At 37.9% G+C, this 16679-nt stretch overlaps 2 protein-coding genes and 1 non-coding gene across 4 annotated transcripts in view; 1 reads left to right on the top strand and 2 right to left on the bottom strand.

Moving 5' to 3' along the window:
- Positions 1-394: 394 nt before the first annotated feature.
- Positions 395-11392, bottom strand: LOC122071854 (protein prenyltransferase alpha subunit repeat-containing protein 1). 2 transcript variants are annotated; one of them, XM_042636292.1, is made up of 12 exons: positions 11240-11392; positions 10340-10465; positions 8528-8932; positions 5990-6100; positions 5626-5716; positions 3613-3681; positions 3320-3397; positions 2009-2101; positions 1426-1476; positions 1111-1177; positions 941-979; positions 395-810 (listed from the first exon to the last, which is right to left on the bottom strand). In XM_042636292.1, exons 2-12 carry the CDS (start codon positions 10423-10425, stop codon positions 785-787), a joined length of 1116 nt encoding a protein of 371 aa, XP_042492226.1. In that variant the 5' UTR covers positions 10426-10465; positions 11240-11392; the 3' UTR covers positions 395-784. The 2 variants fall into 2 exon arrangements, with proteins under 2 accessions (XP_042492226.1, XP_042492225.1); XM_042636291.1 differs by having other exon boundaries at positions 941-1177.
- An 86-nt stretch (positions 11393-11478) lies between these two features.
- TRNAG-CCC lies at positions 11479-11549 on the top strand. The gene has a single exon. It is a non-coding gene; the product is annotated as a tRNA-Gly (tRNA).
- A 766-nt stretch (positions 11550-12315) lies between these two features.
- Positions 12316-16679, bottom strand: part of LOC122057558 (glycerophosphodiester phosphodiesterase GDPD4-like) — a gene marked incomplete in the record, with an annotated part of 7522 nt that continues 3158 nt past the window's right edge. The window contains 4 exon segments of the mRNA XM_042619701.1: positions 12316-12687; positions 13215-13304; positions 14694-14786; positions 15002-15082. Of these exon segments, the coding sequence (XP_042475635.1) occupies positions 12412-12687; positions 13215-13304; positions 14694-14786; positions 15002-15082 (540 nt within the window).

Raw genomic sequence — 16679 nt, 5'->3', positions numbered from 1 at the left:
TATGAAGTCAATAATACCTTTCCACTATTCCTCGATACCCTCTAGACACCATCCAAACCCCTCGGTCAAGAAATTCTCCCTTGATCATGGGTGAAGGAAAACTGCTTCCTACTAGGAAACCCCTTGTAGGTTTCTTCATCAAACTTGAGTATGGCATGCATAGATCATCCTATAATGTACAACTGGATCTGGAGCTATACCTATGTTGTGTATCCATTGCTAACAAGTTAACATTTTAATAAAGGGACTCTCCCCCCTCAAGGGTGTTTATTCCTTCAAGTGGAATCCATTTCCAACAAAAGGATTTAAAACTTGGGATCCAGGATCATACTGCAGTTCACTTCCAATCCCTTTTAGCATAGCAAAAAAATAGGAAGCTGTACAATTAACAAACTTTCCAAATCCAAAAATGACATAATAAATTGTCAACTAAACTTGTGCTCATCTCTGTATCAAATATTTAAACAAGCTGTGCCTCATCCTCAACTAGCTTCATTGGTCTGGGGTCTCAACAGACCTGGCTCTATAATGATTTACTTTATGGTTTCAAATTCACATGAATAATAAATACAATCCTGACTAGTAAACTGAACGTGATAATGAAGGAGCTTCTTTTATAGTAGACAGGACTAATTAGTACAACCCTATAACTTCATACAACAACATTAAACCGCAAAATCTGCCCGCTCAGCTTATTAAACCATCCCAAAGTTGAGTCTTATCTGGGCATAACTTATGTAGCAATGTTTTGATGCCTCCTAGTTCCCTTAGCTTCTCTTCTAGCTCAATACCTTGAGCTTGAGGAATTTGCTGATACAAATCAAGGAAATAGAGAAAAATCAAAAAATCTGTCTCGAGGAAAATTTTCATGTTTTCAATAAGAAACTAGTACTGCATAAGAAAAAGGGGGGAGAGGGGAAGGGGGAAAATTCCACCACACCTTCAACAACCACAAGATGTAAGCAGCTGCAAACGAAGCCTGTGCTTGGCCATCCTCAAACTCATCATCCAAAAAGGTTAAGCATGTGTGAAATAGTTGCATCTCATTATAAATAAAGGAATGCATATCATGATTTATGCCAGGGTGAATATCGGAATGGAAAAATGCACCTTGAATACCAGAAACAAAATGCTTTATCCAACACTGAGAGAGAAAGCGGCGATGAACCCACAGAGCCTGAAAATGATATAGGTAAACCAAACAGTACCCACAATTACAAGAGAGTAAGAAAACTCAAGCCTTGCAGTTCATTTTGTCTAGAAAGGTGAACTCCCTTGGAATAAAAGAATAAGAAATTACTATTAACAACGAGAAGACTAACTTGGGCCAACAAAAGGAAAATGACCATTAGCCATGTGCCCTTAAAGATTAATGTTAGATACAGAACTAAATCAAGTATCACTTCAAGAACCTAAATAGTATACCTCTCTCCCTACGAAACGCCTGATCAAAGTCTCACCCCAGTCAAGCTCCTCCTGTCAAAACCACAGCCAATAGAATGAGAAGTCCTGCCAAAATCCAACTTCACCACCAGAGAGAGAGAGAGAATTCAGGATATAATTAAAATCAAATAACTGGAAACATGGATGGCAGGTGTCAGTAACAAAGAAAAAATCAAGCCTACTGGGTGGACGTCTAGAGGAAGCTCAGGTCAGAATACATATTCCAAATAGGTCAACAATGTAATTCAAGAGTAAGAGGTATCTTGAAGACCAATGGATGGTGGAGCTGCAATCCATCTGATACCAAAGATGAACGGCAGGTAATGACCAACATAAATAATTGGGATGCAAAAAAAAAAATTCGCAGAGAAATTATTTGGTGCTTTTTCCATGTACAAAAACCAGAACATAAAACCAGTCTTTCATCTATCAAAACATTTAGGAAATATATATATATATATATATATATCAAAAAACTCAGAAAAAAGTAGTAGAAAACAAACAATAATTAAAATCTAAATATTAAAGGATGATCCTTCTATTTATCATGCTACATAAATCTCACCTTCCACATTTGATAAAGGTCAGGCACATGACTGGAACAAAATTCTGGAACCTGTCTCAAGCAGCTGTCCTCTAAAATCCTAAGCATCAATTGCTGTCAATAATAATAAAAGCAGTAAGATATACACAGTCCTCAAAAAAACTCACTTTGTAATCAGAAGAAAAAGGAAAGAATGGCGCATTAGTGCAATGCACCAGATACGTAAGAGCTGGGACTAAAGAGAACTCTAAAACAAAAGATTTACGCAGCGGAAGTGTTTCTAATTGGAGGCCAATTACAATACAAGAAAAGCAACAAATCACTTTTTTTGGGTTTTTTTTGTTGTGGGGGGGGGGGGAAGGGGGAGGAAAGAGAGGCTAGCGGAGAGTTTTAATTATGAAGTATTTTTTACACATACTATGGTAAATCCACCACCAACTACAGTTACTAGGTGACAATTCTTAACTATACCTGCCCTAGTGCACCCAAAATGCCCAGTATAAGTCAATGAACCCACTCTACGGAATATTTGGCCTCAGGCATGAGTCATAAACCTGCTCAGTTATTAGAGCACTATCTAGCAGCACAAACCACCCCATTCAGTAAACCATATGATGGTTTAAAGCTGCCCACAATCATGGAACCAACCAATTTAAAATTAGAAATGCAATTTAATTATAACAAAGAAGGATGTCTGATCATAGGAAAGAGGGGCTGCAGTTCCTTTTGAAGATCAGAGATTTCAAGATATGGGGTTAGGAAATTTATTAAGAAAAAATTAGACATCGATAGAGTGAGAGATCTTTAGGGAGGAAAACAATTCAGGAAAAGTGAGGTCCTCCGCAGGGACTCCTACCATTAGAACACTCTCAGTCTGCAACTTGAATGGAATGATTGCAGTGGCCCCCTATAAAAAAATTCCAATCCAACTGTACATTCCAGTGGTGAGAGCTTTCCTGAGAGAATATCATATCACGAGAAGTTTGAGGTACTGAGGAAGTGGATGAACAAACAAGGACATAACAATTCATTTTGTACTAAATATTAAGAAAGAAAGCCATAATTAACCGATGATTGCATCAAACATGTATTTCTATAATTTTAAATAAAATACTAGAAAGAAAGTGGTCAAAGGATGAGGTGAAGAAGGCATAGAACATTGGAGGAAACCAAAACCTTTTAATATGCGGTATTGATAACCCATCACACCAGTCTGGATAATTCGACATTTAATGATTGTCTGAGACTTATCGGAAAAGACTGAAAACCATTATCCACTAAATAACACAGAGTAAAAAAGTGAAACTCCCAAAATTGAAATGTCAAACTCACACTGCGATAATGGAAGCAGCAGTTATCTGCGACATGCAATTCAGCCCATTTTTTTGATTTCTTCAGTTCTGATAGCATCTGAAGGCATGCATCCAGATCTATTTAGCATATGCAACCCAAAGAACCTTCCAAGTGAATAACCACAGAAAAGTCAAATAAAAAGGGAATAATTACTTCTCTGGACCTGTTTGACTAATGTAAGCATATCTGATATCTGTTTCCTGGTATGATTTTACACTTAGTTGAAAGGTGAGCAGCCTAAAACTGCAAGTGCTACAATCTTTATGTCTAACCTGTTCCTTTGTCATGTAGGAAATCAGCCAGCAACGGTGACTCCATGCACGGTAGTTCATCTTTAATTTCTGCAAAGCAATAAAAGGGCTCCAATCAGTATAAAGGTACTTCTCTCCTGCTGCTTCATCAGCGCACCCCCACCCAGCCCAGAAAAAAAAAGGAGAAATACTCAAGAAACACTATAGACAGAGAACAAAAACTGCATCAATTTATTCAATCCTAACCAAAGGAACTCTCTCTTGTCACATGGAAGGTGACCATATTTTATTTCTCTGGTGTGTGAATGAGTTACATCAATTTATCTGTTCACTGTAATATGACAACTATGTTCATCTTAGGAGAACTCTTTATTCCAATATCTTAGGATAATCAGGTTAAGCCAAAGATACACTCCATTTTGCGAATTAAAACTGGCCCGAAGTGTCCTGCAAAGAGACTCCAACAAAAGTACAAAACTACAATGAATCGTAGCCATTGGACCATCTGACAATCCAAAGTGGACATATAAACTTCATGAGTTTTTAAGACCAGTAGAAAGTGCTTTCTGATGAAGTGAGTTGTGACCTCATCATCACTGTCGGACCCATCTGAATCTACAGATTTTTCTTTGACCTTCAGCTTCTTCATTGCTTTCAATGCAGCCTCTTTGTCATGGCCTTGCCCTTTCCTATCCTCATCTCATATGCTTAAGTACAGCCGCAGGGATCAACTGAGGGGTGGTACATCATACTAAATATGGACCAACCCATGGGGCCATAGGACCAACCAGACAAGCAGGGGCAGCCCTTATTGGCTGAAAGTTTCTGTGTCTTCCAAATCCAGATCGTGGGGAGTATTTTGCCTTGAACAGCAACCCTCAATTTGACTTCTAGAAGAATCATTCTTCCCTTTTGCTATACAGTACTTTGTTTTCTTTTTTCTAGGCCAAGCAAACTTTTGTTACTTGTTCCACAAGCCTCTATTGTTTTAGAGATTTTCTATCTCTCCAGCTTTCTATTCTTTGGCTCTATCCTTAAGCCTATATACTGTAATATACCCCTTCCCCATGATTTATGAAGTTAATACAAGTTTGCTCGTGCAATGTTAGTGCCCTGAGAGAGGCCAGAAGTGAGATACCTCGGTTGAGAAACACTTATCCCCCTTCTTCCCCACTCGACCTCCCTGTTTTCTTATCTGTTTGTTTGTTATTTTCTGACCATAATTGAGGCTAGCCGAGGCCTATTGAAGCCATCTTTGAAGACCCATAGTTGTTGCTGCCTTTGCTGCTGACCGGAGGAGGCATACCACCTGCGGATGCAGTTTTCAGGGTTTTCTTCCAAAACCTTAACTGAGGTCGATCTCCCTAACAAATGGGATCTAGCTGTGCTAATATTTGGAGGATCAGTTCATCACATCAAGACCCCCACTCACCCCTGTTTGTGGCCTGATCTGAGGCCATGTGTGAAAGATCTTGAAAATCTCCCAATTATGACTAAATTCAAGAACTCAGGTAATTTGAAAACAATCCAGTGGTTTGTTCTGATGTTTTGGGGAGGGGGGGGTTGTTTCTTGCTATTAAGACCGAATCTCAATTGGAATTTGAGCCTTGTCTGTTGGCTGTTTTTAGTGTTCTGTTTATGTTCATATTTTCTGGGTTTTGACTCAATTTATATTATGTGATAGTGTACATTGTGCTTTTCTTACTTACCCTCTTGGACTGGGGTTATTCCATATTGCTGTAGAGTATTATTAATGCTTTAAGGGACTGTCATGGCCCTGGTTTACCTACTGTTGATTTAATACCATATACTGCCATCAGTAACTGAAGTCGATACCCTGTGTGAAGTTGTTTAGTGATCCTAACTGGGGTTTGGTAGTTCCTACCTAGCCTTACATTAGATACGGATACTTTAAACCTTGATTACAACCATAAAGCTACAAGACTACAACACCAAATAAAAAATCATCAAAACGCAAAAGGTTAATAAACCTTTAGAATTAAATTGTATCCATTCCTGAGCTGAAAAATAAACCTCAGCTATATTCTCCACAAGCTCAGACTCTTTTTCTACCATCTCTTGCAGATTTGGGAACTTTCCAGATATTGTTTTGATCACCCACCGCCTGCCAATAAATGATATGTGGTGAAAAATAGATTTGATATTCAAACACATGCCAGTTGGAGGGGCGAGAAGATACTGAAAATGATCTCCTAAAACGAGGCATTGTCCACATAAGAAACTCAAAATTTCAAACGGAAAGTAAGTTTAGATAAACTCCTCTTATGGATCTGATGATTGATAATGATATGACCAGATAAATTGACAACTGAAGCAGATCAAAGGGTTGAGATTATAATTTTTTTTATTGAAATCCGCATGGCTTTCTAAAAATTACCTATGACTCCAAGCACATTCACTCTTTGGTGAATAAGAAAGAATCAGAGCTGACAGCAGCAGTTCATCCATAAACAGTGAAAACTGTTGCTTCTTTGAAAGAACCAGTTTCCTGGATAACAGAAACAAACTATGTAGGATTACCAAGAGTAGCAATATATATAAAAAAAAAAAAAATGGACAGCAAAGCAGAAGTATTCCACAAATTTCTCATTGTCTAATTTTATATGGTATAGATGTTCAATAATTTGAAGGGAAGCAACTAGTGATAAAATTTCCAAGTGTGTACTTGAGAATTCACGTCACATGTCAAATTGCCAAAGATTTCAATTGCAACAGTTTCTGCCTTAGCAAATAGCATTTGAAAAGTCTTCATGAATTGGTCACCATCCATCTAACAAGGACACGGACAAATCTCATTGACTCATTGTTCAACATGGCAACGCTAATATGCGATGTGGACAAATATATATATATATATATATATAATGATTAAATTCTTCATGCTAGTAGTACATATAATACATTTTCTTTCTGCAAACAGTGCTTTGGACATTCACCTGTCTTTTTTTTCTTTTCTTTTCTTTTCTTTTCTTTTCTTCTAATTTAATAAAGAAAAATGATGTCTCCAGAAGTGTGGAAATGTGTGGCAGAGTCCCACATAAGGGTGGACAACCAGAAAATGAAAAAATAGTTGTAACCATAATGCAAAGCCACCATTACATTTCTGCATTCGCTTCAAGTATACTTTTGGTCTCTGGCATTTTCCCCTGATCCAGAAGGGTTTGCTTCCAAAACCCAAAGAATGCCCATATGTGTGTACACATGGGCCTCAAAAAGTAGAATAAGTTAAAATTTAAATTGCATAGCAAATGTGTACACACACAAGGGCGTTTGTGATGCAGATTCATCACCAAATTATGTCTATTTTATTAGGTATAAGCCTAGGGTTGGGTTCCATACATGTTGGGCCTTTGCTTCCATGTGTTTTGAGTGTAATAGACCAACTTTACGCGCCTAAACCAGGGGTTTTAAGGTTGCATACGGGATTCACTGATTTCTTTCATTTGACATTAGTTTCCTTTTTAGTTGGGATCAATTTAAAAGTCATATTTGTTTTCTTAGGAGTCAAGTGTTAATAGTTGAGTCAAGTAATTAGTTGTTAGTTTCCTTTTTGAAAGTTTCCTTTTTTAGAACCTTTAGGAAGTAATTCCCTTCCCCATTATCACTATAAATATAATGCAAGGCTCCATAGAAGCCAACGATTTAAAGAATTAAACCATGGCTGCTGCTGCTACTTTTCCTTGCTGGGAATTGCTTTGTGTTTGATCAAAGCTGGTTGAGTTGGTGTTTGATCCAACTGACCCTCTGCGATGTGAAGCCCGAGGCTTTTTTCTCATTTACTATCTTCTTCTTCTTTGCTGTTCAAGGTGTTCAAGACCTGCAACTTCAACCTCAATCCATCACAGGTAACTGAATCTGGTCCTTTCTCAGTTCTGCCCAGAAATTCTAGAATTTATTGCTCTCCAATCCTTCTCTCTCCTGGACAGACCAACCATCTGATTAGGCTCAAAGTTGGATTGAAGATGCACCTCCCCTAGTTTGAGACTCGACCAAAATTACAGTCCTATTGGACCACCTGATTTTGAGTTATTAAAAATCTACTGAATTCTGTCATGTAGTAGTGTAGTGATTGTTACCCTGTTTTCAGACCTGAGAATAAAATCGATAGCATGGATATGTTTGCTTCTGATTTCTTTGGTGTTCAAACATATTTTCCATATTGTTACTAACCTATTTCATCATCTAAACTAGCCTTTTATATCTGTTCTGATCTGATCCCCAAAAACCATAATTCTGAGATCAATATCATGACCCTTGATCTGTTTGTGGTTATTCTTTGAGAGTATCCTGCCAATTTGGGATTAGGTTGGCCTTGCCAATCCTGGTTCTACATTAGTTCGGAAGGGTTTTGTAAGTAAATCTGTCATAGTGCTACTATTTCCCATAATAGCATTGGTAAATTATGTCAAGGCTAACATTTTCAAATCTCTTTTATTGGAGCACAGCGACCCAGATGCATTTCTTGAGCTTCAGCAGCATTAAGTTGAGGGCATCAATTGAATTCCAATTGTTAATTCAGCAAGGATAGGTCAAAGTAGCACATTTTTTTTTTTTTTTCAAGCATACAAAATTCAATACAATCCTCAATGCCAATTATCAAATCAAGGGTGTAAACCCTGATAAACCTAAATGATCATGCTTACCTCTTCCAAAAAAAAAAAAAAAAAACCTGATAACGTATTTCTCAGACAAGTACCTCTTAACATTGAACAATTAAAAAGCTCCCCCTAAGAAAGATTTTTCTTCTAAAAAAAACCCCAAAGTAAACCATCCATCCAAGCTGAAAAGCCACCTAACAAGCATCTAAGATCCGTTCCTATCAATTTTGTAACACAGGACATAAGCAGTGTTTTGTTACAAGTGGAACAGAAAATAAAAGCTGCATATAGGAAATAAAAAGGAAAAAAGACAAAACCTGCCATTCCATGCACTGCCAAAGTCACAACTTAGCAACAAAAGAGCCTTGCTGTGCTTCATGACTTCACTTTCAAGAAGGTTTTCAGAAGCTAGAGATCTATTTTGCACAGTTTCATCTACCAATCTATCTGTCTTTGTGCATAGGTTGTGTAACATCTTATACTGTCTGATTGCAGTCATGAATGCATGCTTTGCAGCTCTATACAGGGGCAGAAGAGATTGTGTTGAAATGGCTAATTTATGATCTCTGGTCCAGAAAACACTATTTTCATATAGCAAAATATCAGTGTCCACAACATGATCAGAAGATTGTTGAAAATTATTCGCAGATGCATCCAGCGAACCTGCTGAGCCACCATTTAGTGCCATTAACTGAGTTGGGTGAACGAATCCCACTTCATCACTGGATGTAAACACCACATGATAAATTTGGACAAGTTAATAAAAAAAATTATTTTCCAAGCAAAATTTCTAACAGTTATAAGAATGATGACAAACTGGTCAGATACAAGGACGAAATAACAGGAGAGGGTGAGGGTGTGAGTAAACCTAAGGTTATGGATACAGCAAGGACGGAGTAGGTTTTTTTTTTTCTTTATTTTTGTGTGTGTGTGTGTCTTGTGTGCATGCGTGAGTGTGTGCATGTGTGAGTGAGTGCATGCATAGCTCAATAGAAAAAACAACAAACCCCCCACAACATTTGATATAGCAACAGTTAATTTCTGCTCCTCCAGTTTTTCATGTATGCCCTCTTAACTAAGTATTATTAGGTGGTTGAAATACAACATACCATAGTAATTTTACATGATATTTGTTAAACCTAGTTTGGGATGCATAGAATAATGCCCAGAAGAGAAAGTAGTACACTTCTAATATTTTTATTTCCAAAATGGAAGCGTCAAGCAAAGGACAAATGCAAACTCTTTGAAGTACTTTGTGGGAGCAGTGACTATTGTTAAATAAATACTATTTCACTATGTTTTTGTGTCATTCTTGGGTTTTGTCAATGCAATGTAAATATATATTTATATTAGATCTGGTTAAACCTTGCTGCTACTAGTTTTCTAAGTTGATCCATGGGTGTTCCACAGGAAACAATTTTAAAATTCTTGATCAGGATATGTATTCTCTTCCATTTTCTTTTTTTTTTTTTTTTTTTTTTTTTTTTTTTTTTTTTTTCATGTTTAGAGTCTTTACCACACACACACACACAAAAAAAACCCAATAAAGTTCTTTTGCTATGGCATGAACTGTAGATTATAAAGACGCATTGGTTAATCCAAATCTGCAAATTATTATGCCTATGAAAAACATGGTTACTGGCAATACTTTCAAGAAGTCAGGATGCACTGTAAGCTAATTAGCAGCAAAGGCTGAAGATATGGGGCATGAATGGGCAATGATATGTGTAGAAGATGTAGGCATGGGATTAAGTACACAGCCAGTTTGCCTTTGGCATCTGCTGAGTGGGATACGGACTTTAATAGGGAAGCCTGAAAAATTAAAGTAAATAACTGAAAAAAATTTAATCGTAAATTATATATTAAAACATTCAAGAAAATAATATTCTAAATATTTTATCCTTACTTGAAAGTAATTATTGGAAAAGAAGCTGAGGGATACTGAACTGGATTTATCCACAACACAGCAGTAGACTCATAAGTTCAATGCATGCAGGGTATTTTTCTTGCTAAGCTACATATCTAAAGCATGTTATAATGTTAAACTTTTCAAAATCATGTTAAGATGATTGGAAGAAAATGATATATACAAAAACTGAAGATGACCCGAATAGAAGTTTTGAACTTACATAAGAGGGTCAGATCCCAGTATATGTTCCAATTGCATCAACAGACAGGATGAATTTTCTTGAGGACCCTCCCCTTCCATCATCATCTATAATCTGTTTTCCTCTGTATGGAAGGAACTGAACTTCCTGAAACAAAATTTAGTAAGTAGCAGAGTTATAGTCAGGAAGAGTTGACTCAGATTCCAAACAATAAAAATTGAAAAACTTTGATCTACAGAACTTGGGGATTTCTCCAAATTCGTCAGTGTTATATCGTCAATCCAATGAATAAGAACAAAGGATCGAATCAGAAAAAGGGCCACGGAGGGTGGGAGTTCAATCATTGAAAGTGGAAATATATTAGTTCAGACTTCAGACTAGACATGAAGAGAACCCACAAGTCCTCATCTCTCCCACACAAAATTTTCATATAACATTGCTTCTTAACCCCGAGTTAGGTTCAATTCAAATAAGAAACACACGATCTGTCTATGTTTTCTGCGTCCATTAACCAACAACTGGGCTCTTTCCTTGTCACACATTTACCCAATCATCCATCGATTCCCTCATCTTCTCCACTATCCTATTGCAACTAGAAACACTTGGTCCACACTCTGATCCTGCCTCATATACACACCAAGTAGAGTCCTCCAAACAATGGGATGGGATTGAGGCGGTTGAATCCCCACCGCCCCAATTGATTCAGAAGCTTCATCCAATAATAGTCAAGTGAGTTCTAGCATGTCTAGATACCTCCCACACTGCCTTATATCAGATTCAATGTCATAATCATTCTAATGCTTAACTATAAAGGAAAAGATTCCGATACGGAAGAAAGGGAAACTGGGAATGAAGAAGGAAGATTAGAGGAAAGAAATCCCTAAATTATTTAAAAATGGAAAAATGAACAAGGGTTCTTACCAGGTTCGGATTGAATTGCGCAAATAAGAGGGAAGATATGCAAATCGAACCCTAATACTGATGCTTGGTTGATCGACGACAATGCTTGACTGCTCCGCCCGTCGGCTGGGGCTTGAAATGGACGCTGCTGGTTTATTTTCCCTTTCTCGGTCCAGAGATCGCTAGCTGGTTGTGTAGAGAGGTACTTATTTTCTGAATTAAAGAAATATAAAATTAACTACTCATAAATTTCATATCCAGCGCATCTGGTGTAGTGGTATCATAGTACCCTCCCACGGTACTGACCAGGGTTCGATTCCCTGGATGCGCACTTGAATTTTTCTTCTTGGTGGAAAACTGAAGTTTTGTCCAATTTGATTCACCCGAATCATGGTTTCAAGTATCTGCTGATACCGTCTTTTTATTTTGGTTGAAAACTGAAGTTTTATCCATTTTGATTTTGACTTTTGAGACTCCAGCCTCACCCAACCATGGTTTCAAGTATCGATTTGATATCGGATCGATATTGGCTGAGACCGATCCCTGAGTTTACGGTTCAGTTCAGGGATAAAATAGTAAAAAAACTAGTAGTCCTATCGATCCAATATCAGCAGAGACTGATACCATCCCTTAAATCCTTGCACCCGACCCAAGCTAATCTACGAGCGTTTCACTAGAAAGAAAGATTTCCACCCCCACAACATTGCAAGCGCTGCAGCTCCATCCACTGGTCAAGTTTCAAGAGGATTGATAGGAAACTGCAAAGGGCCAAAGGCCATCCGTTGGAACACCCAGCTCAGCATCCGACGGCTGAGAAGACCTAGGCACACAACCCCAGATCCTCCCAGCGGTCGCCAGCAGTTGGAGAGGATCTGACCCCTATCTAATTGCATGGAATCACTAGGCATTTAATCTGTAACTCTAAGAAAGATGAAAATTTAAAGTTTAGCTGAGGCTAGAATGGAATGAAGAGAATCCCTGAAACATAGAAAGAAAACCCTCACTAAAAATTCAGAGTTGCCTATGAATATCAAATTGAGCAGTTGCTCCACCATTCATGAAATCACAAAGAAAAAGAGGAAGTACAGAAAGCAACAAGTTCAAAAATCCATAAACAGAAACTTTTCATTAGCTAAAAATAATATAATTAGTTTGAAACAAGTGGGAAATGCCATTCATTGAAAAGAAAATCCTTATTCAAGGCATTGTGTCCTAATTTCCTGCATAAGCCGTTGAAGAAGAGTGGGATTGCTAGTGACAATAGCATCAACTTGTTCTAGCAGCATTTTGCGCATGGAAACTTGATCGTCAACTGTCCAAGCATAGACTTTCTTATTCCTCCCATGCAAAATCTGCACAAGTTTCTCATCAATCAAAGGATGGTAGACACCAGCAACCCTTGCCCGTTTCATCCTCAATAAGTTGGATCTAGTACCAGTTGATGGATCCTTCATAACAATGTAACCTACCTGCACAATGGCACCAATTTAGTGACAGGAAAGAAGGTATTGTCAATTCACACACAATAATCTACTGCTTTAGAGGCAAGGCAAGAAGTATGCTACTAGTTTCTATCAAATGGGTTAACAGGATCTCCTATCCTTCCCTTTGCAAATTGATTCCTTGTCACTGAAGTAGTATACCAGCACAAGCATACCGCCTATAAAAATTGGATAGGGCAAAACAGCCCAAGACTGACCCGAAACCCTCGCCCTCTAGCCAACCCAGAATCCCCAATATACTGGGAACATCATAATGGAAAACTCAGATCACAGCTCTTGAAAAATGCTAAAAGCAGCCTAGATACTTTATCAACGATGTAATTCAAATTTACAGGATTACTTCTTCCAACTTTCAAATTCACTGATTTGAAAACCCCCACCATAATACATCATACGCTTCAACCCCCACCCCCAACAATGTCCAAAACAAATGAAGAAAGGGTCATAAAAGGAAAGAACAGTATGTTCCCTCTTAAAAGGAAAAAGATCCTTACTGCAGTGTCTGATGAGAGATTAGTTACATCCCTAACTAAAATATCACTTTTAGCCCAAACAAGGCAATTTCTACAACGTGTCTTCTCCACCTGCAAAAGTTTGTAACAGAAGCCTCAATAACTATAGAGAGAGAGAGAGAGAGAGAGAGAGAGAGAGAGGTCAGCATTTTCAAACATGAATTCAAACTCCAGTTTACGAGTTGAAATAAAAATGAAGCACCAGAATACAATAAATGGTTAAAAAGAAGAAGGGTTCAGATGTCAATAGTTCCCAGAGGTTGCATAATGCAGATACAGCTGCACTTACCTGGTTGGACCAGCATGACTGGCTGTGGAAGCCAAGAAAAACCGGTCCAGCCCAAGGTTTTGGTCCAACAAGGGTTGGAATTAATTAGTAGCTTATTTTGTCTTTTATTTCATGCCTTTTATTTTCCAGATTTGAATGTAGGAGTTAGGATTTCTTTCCTTGCATTGGTTTCCTTTTATGGTTGCTTCCTAGTTTAGGCTAGATACTATGTTAGTAGAGTTTCTAATTTCATGTTTTTACTTTTCTATATATTGTGTGTAATCGATGGACATGGGAAGAGTGATTTTGATTATTGAATGAAATTGGTTGGATTTGTACAATGTCTGATTGTGTGATTCCCTTCCTTCCCCTTCTTTACTCGGACATTCCCTTTTTTCCCTAAGGCCCCCCATCATTGCAAGCCAAACAGGGAATCTCAAACAGCCTGGTTTCACCCAGATAGAAACAGACCTCATTTTCTTTCTGATACATGTCAGATCCAAATCATATAAGTGCATTTGTTTCTGATACATGTCAGATCCAAATCATATAAGTCCATTTGTTTGCCTGTTCGCCAAATTGCACAAGGCAAAAAGTGAAAAAAAAAAAAAAAAAAAAAAAAAAAGGGCCATAACCCAGTTCTGGTCCCGTCTATGCAGGTCCTGGGAGGGGTGAGTTTGAAGATGGTCCTAAGCTTCAGTAATTTGAGCCAAACCAATCCCAGGCTCTTAGTACACCAAGTGAACAGTGGGCTCTGAATTTACACTAGAGTCTCATCAGCAAAATCAGTGATAGTCAAAAAACATCACCTAGGAGCTGAACAGAGAGGCACATCTGTAGCACCTCACCAAGGCCTAGGCAATAAAGTATTACCAAAGAATTAATCCAGTGCACTAGGTGCATTCTCATTAGAAAATTGTGTATGGTGCCATTTTCCATTAAATTCTTCCATCTTACTCAAAGGGACCCAAGGCCTAAAGAACATTATATCCTTCTGTCCTTCTGTGTTGCATGACTTACACCAAAAAGGAGAAAGTATGACCAAAAGGCCACATCACAGAGGATATAGAGATGGGCCAAGTTGGCTTCAGCTTGAGCTTCACATGAGAGATGAAACCTTTAGGATTAGTAGTGCACCTTCTTTTACTCTTGCTTTTCCTTTTAACAACAAATAGTTGAGAGAGAGAGCTTACAACAGAAAGAATGTCCTTTGCAAGCCCTTGCTCATATGATGGAGGCCCAACTTTTGCATCCAGAATCACCTGCCGAACTGACCTTGACACTAACTGCAAGAAGATAAAAACAAGTATCATCAGTGAGTCGCACAATGGAAAATCTTTTAAAAAAAAAAAAATTAATACATATGATTCAAGTCAACCTAGACATGGTCAAAGAAGAGGGTTTTGTGGGTAATGTAACACATTGATTAAGACTCCAATAGTGAAGGGGAAAGGGAGGCACATACACAAAGGAAAAACAAGCTAACTACTTCTAGACGTACCTTCAAAGCATCTTCAATTGTAGGTATTTCTTGATCATCAAACTCTTGTAGGAACTGATGTCTGCCATCCAGTTGTTTTATCTAAAACCAGAAACTAAAAGCTATTCTCCATCAAATTACTCAAAAAAAAAAAAAAGGTAAAAAGCTCAAACATAACAACATTTCCAGACTTTCACCAGTGACATCTGACATTGGACAAAGTTCCTAAGTACTGCAAATTAGCAAATCAAATGCTACTAACATGAAGGAGAAACACAGGTGAGAGGAAGGGCAGTGGCATATATACCTTGAACTTTTTTTCTGGTAGGTGATATGTAAAAATATGTTGAGTTTTAAACAGAATTTTAAATTTATCACTAAGAAGCTGCTTAAAACTAACAACTCCACTCAAGAACATTCAAAATTTGGGTTTGGTACACAAATCATGTTCCACCCTTCCACCAAAGAATCTTCTTGATTCATTTAATTGTTCAACAGAAAAAACCTATAATACCTATTTTAACAAAGTATGAAAATATAAAGGTTAGAAATGCATTTCCTAAAACATAAATCAGCATGAAAGATGGGAACAATATCTGAAAATTTGCCAAGTTCATTAAAAAGCTCTTCGTTGAAGCATGATCAAACTCTAAACTAAACCATTTCATTAAAAGCCTATCCAAAGTCTAAACTAGCTATCTGCAACAAGTGATTAAGAACAATTAAAAAAAGGAGGAAAAAAACCCCTCTGTAGGATTCTTTCAGACACCATAAAGAAACTGTTAAGGATGTTAAGGACAGAGGACAGACTAGGCGCTAGACCGTCTAGGTTCAGTATCTTGATAAGAGCACTCTTACCTAACATACCATATGTGTAATTGATTTGATATCATATCTATAGATAAAGAATGGCCGCTGTCATCTCTGACAAGCTAATCCATTTTCCCAATCTCTACTTCTCAAAAGCCAATACTTCGGGGTTTATTTTTTATTCTTCCGCTACTAGACAAAGATTAGCCCTACGCATTCGAGGCTTCAGCCTCTGCTGAGCATGGTCACCAGAGTAGTGCCACCTCTACTTACCTGCGGACCAATGACTACATAATGGCTCTGCGCCATCGCATCAACCCACTGGTCGCCACGCCGTCATTGATCACCACCGTAAGGGCATGGTACTTAAGGCAACCAGTCACCTAGGGCATCCCAAGTCGGCTCAAAAGCAAATTATACTGGAATGAATACCACAAGGCAACTTGGGATGCCATAGGCCAAGGTGCCAGACCATAACGAAGGGGGAAAAGGGATAAAGGAAAGGAAAAAAGAAAATGGATGTAGAAACAGTCATATGGTTAGTCCTTCCTAGTTCCTACGTGGGCCATGTAAGAAATAAAAGCCCAGATAGAAACAAACTAGCGATTGAGATTATTAAGGAATGAATAGATCAGAAAATCCAAGGAGAAACAAGGAATCATAAAATATAACTGAAGATGCAGAAAAGAAAAGAAACAGTGCAGACAACTAGTGCACCGTGACATCAATCAACCAAGGCTGTCAAAGGGAAATTCTCATTCTCATGGAGGCATAGCCAACCTAGAAAAAAAAAATATGATATAACCTAATTTCAATCTTAATAAAAATGTTCTCATGACCAAGAATGTGTAAACTTTTTTTTTTTTTTGGGGGGGGGGGGTTGGGGGGG

The sequence above is a fragment of the Macadamia integrifolia genome, chromosome 2 (genome assembly GCF_013358625.1).
Source record: "Macadamia integrifolia cultivar HAES 741 chromosome 2, SCU_Mint_v3, whole genome shotgun sequence".
Classification (NCBI taxonomy): domain Eukaryota; kingdom Viridiplantae; phylum Streptophyta; class Magnoliopsida; order Proteales; family Proteaceae; genus Macadamia; species Macadamia integrifolia.
Note: the sequence above shows the minus strand (reverse complement) of the source record. Positions and strands in the feature narration are given on the sequence as shown.

Coding starts and splice junctions, on each gene's coding strand:
- LOC122071854 (XM_042636291.1), bottom strand. CDS start 10,425: ATGATGATGGAAGGGGAGGGTCCTCAAGAAAATTCATCCTGTCTGTTG. Junction 3,682..5,625: donor TTGTGGAGAATATAGCTGAG/GTTTATTTTTCA, acceptor ATTGCTTTGCAG/AAATTAAAGATGAACTACCG. Junction 1,178..1,425: donor GGCGTTTCGTAGGGAGAGAG/GTATACTATTTA, acceptor TATCATTTTCAG/GCTCTGTGGGTTCATCGCCG.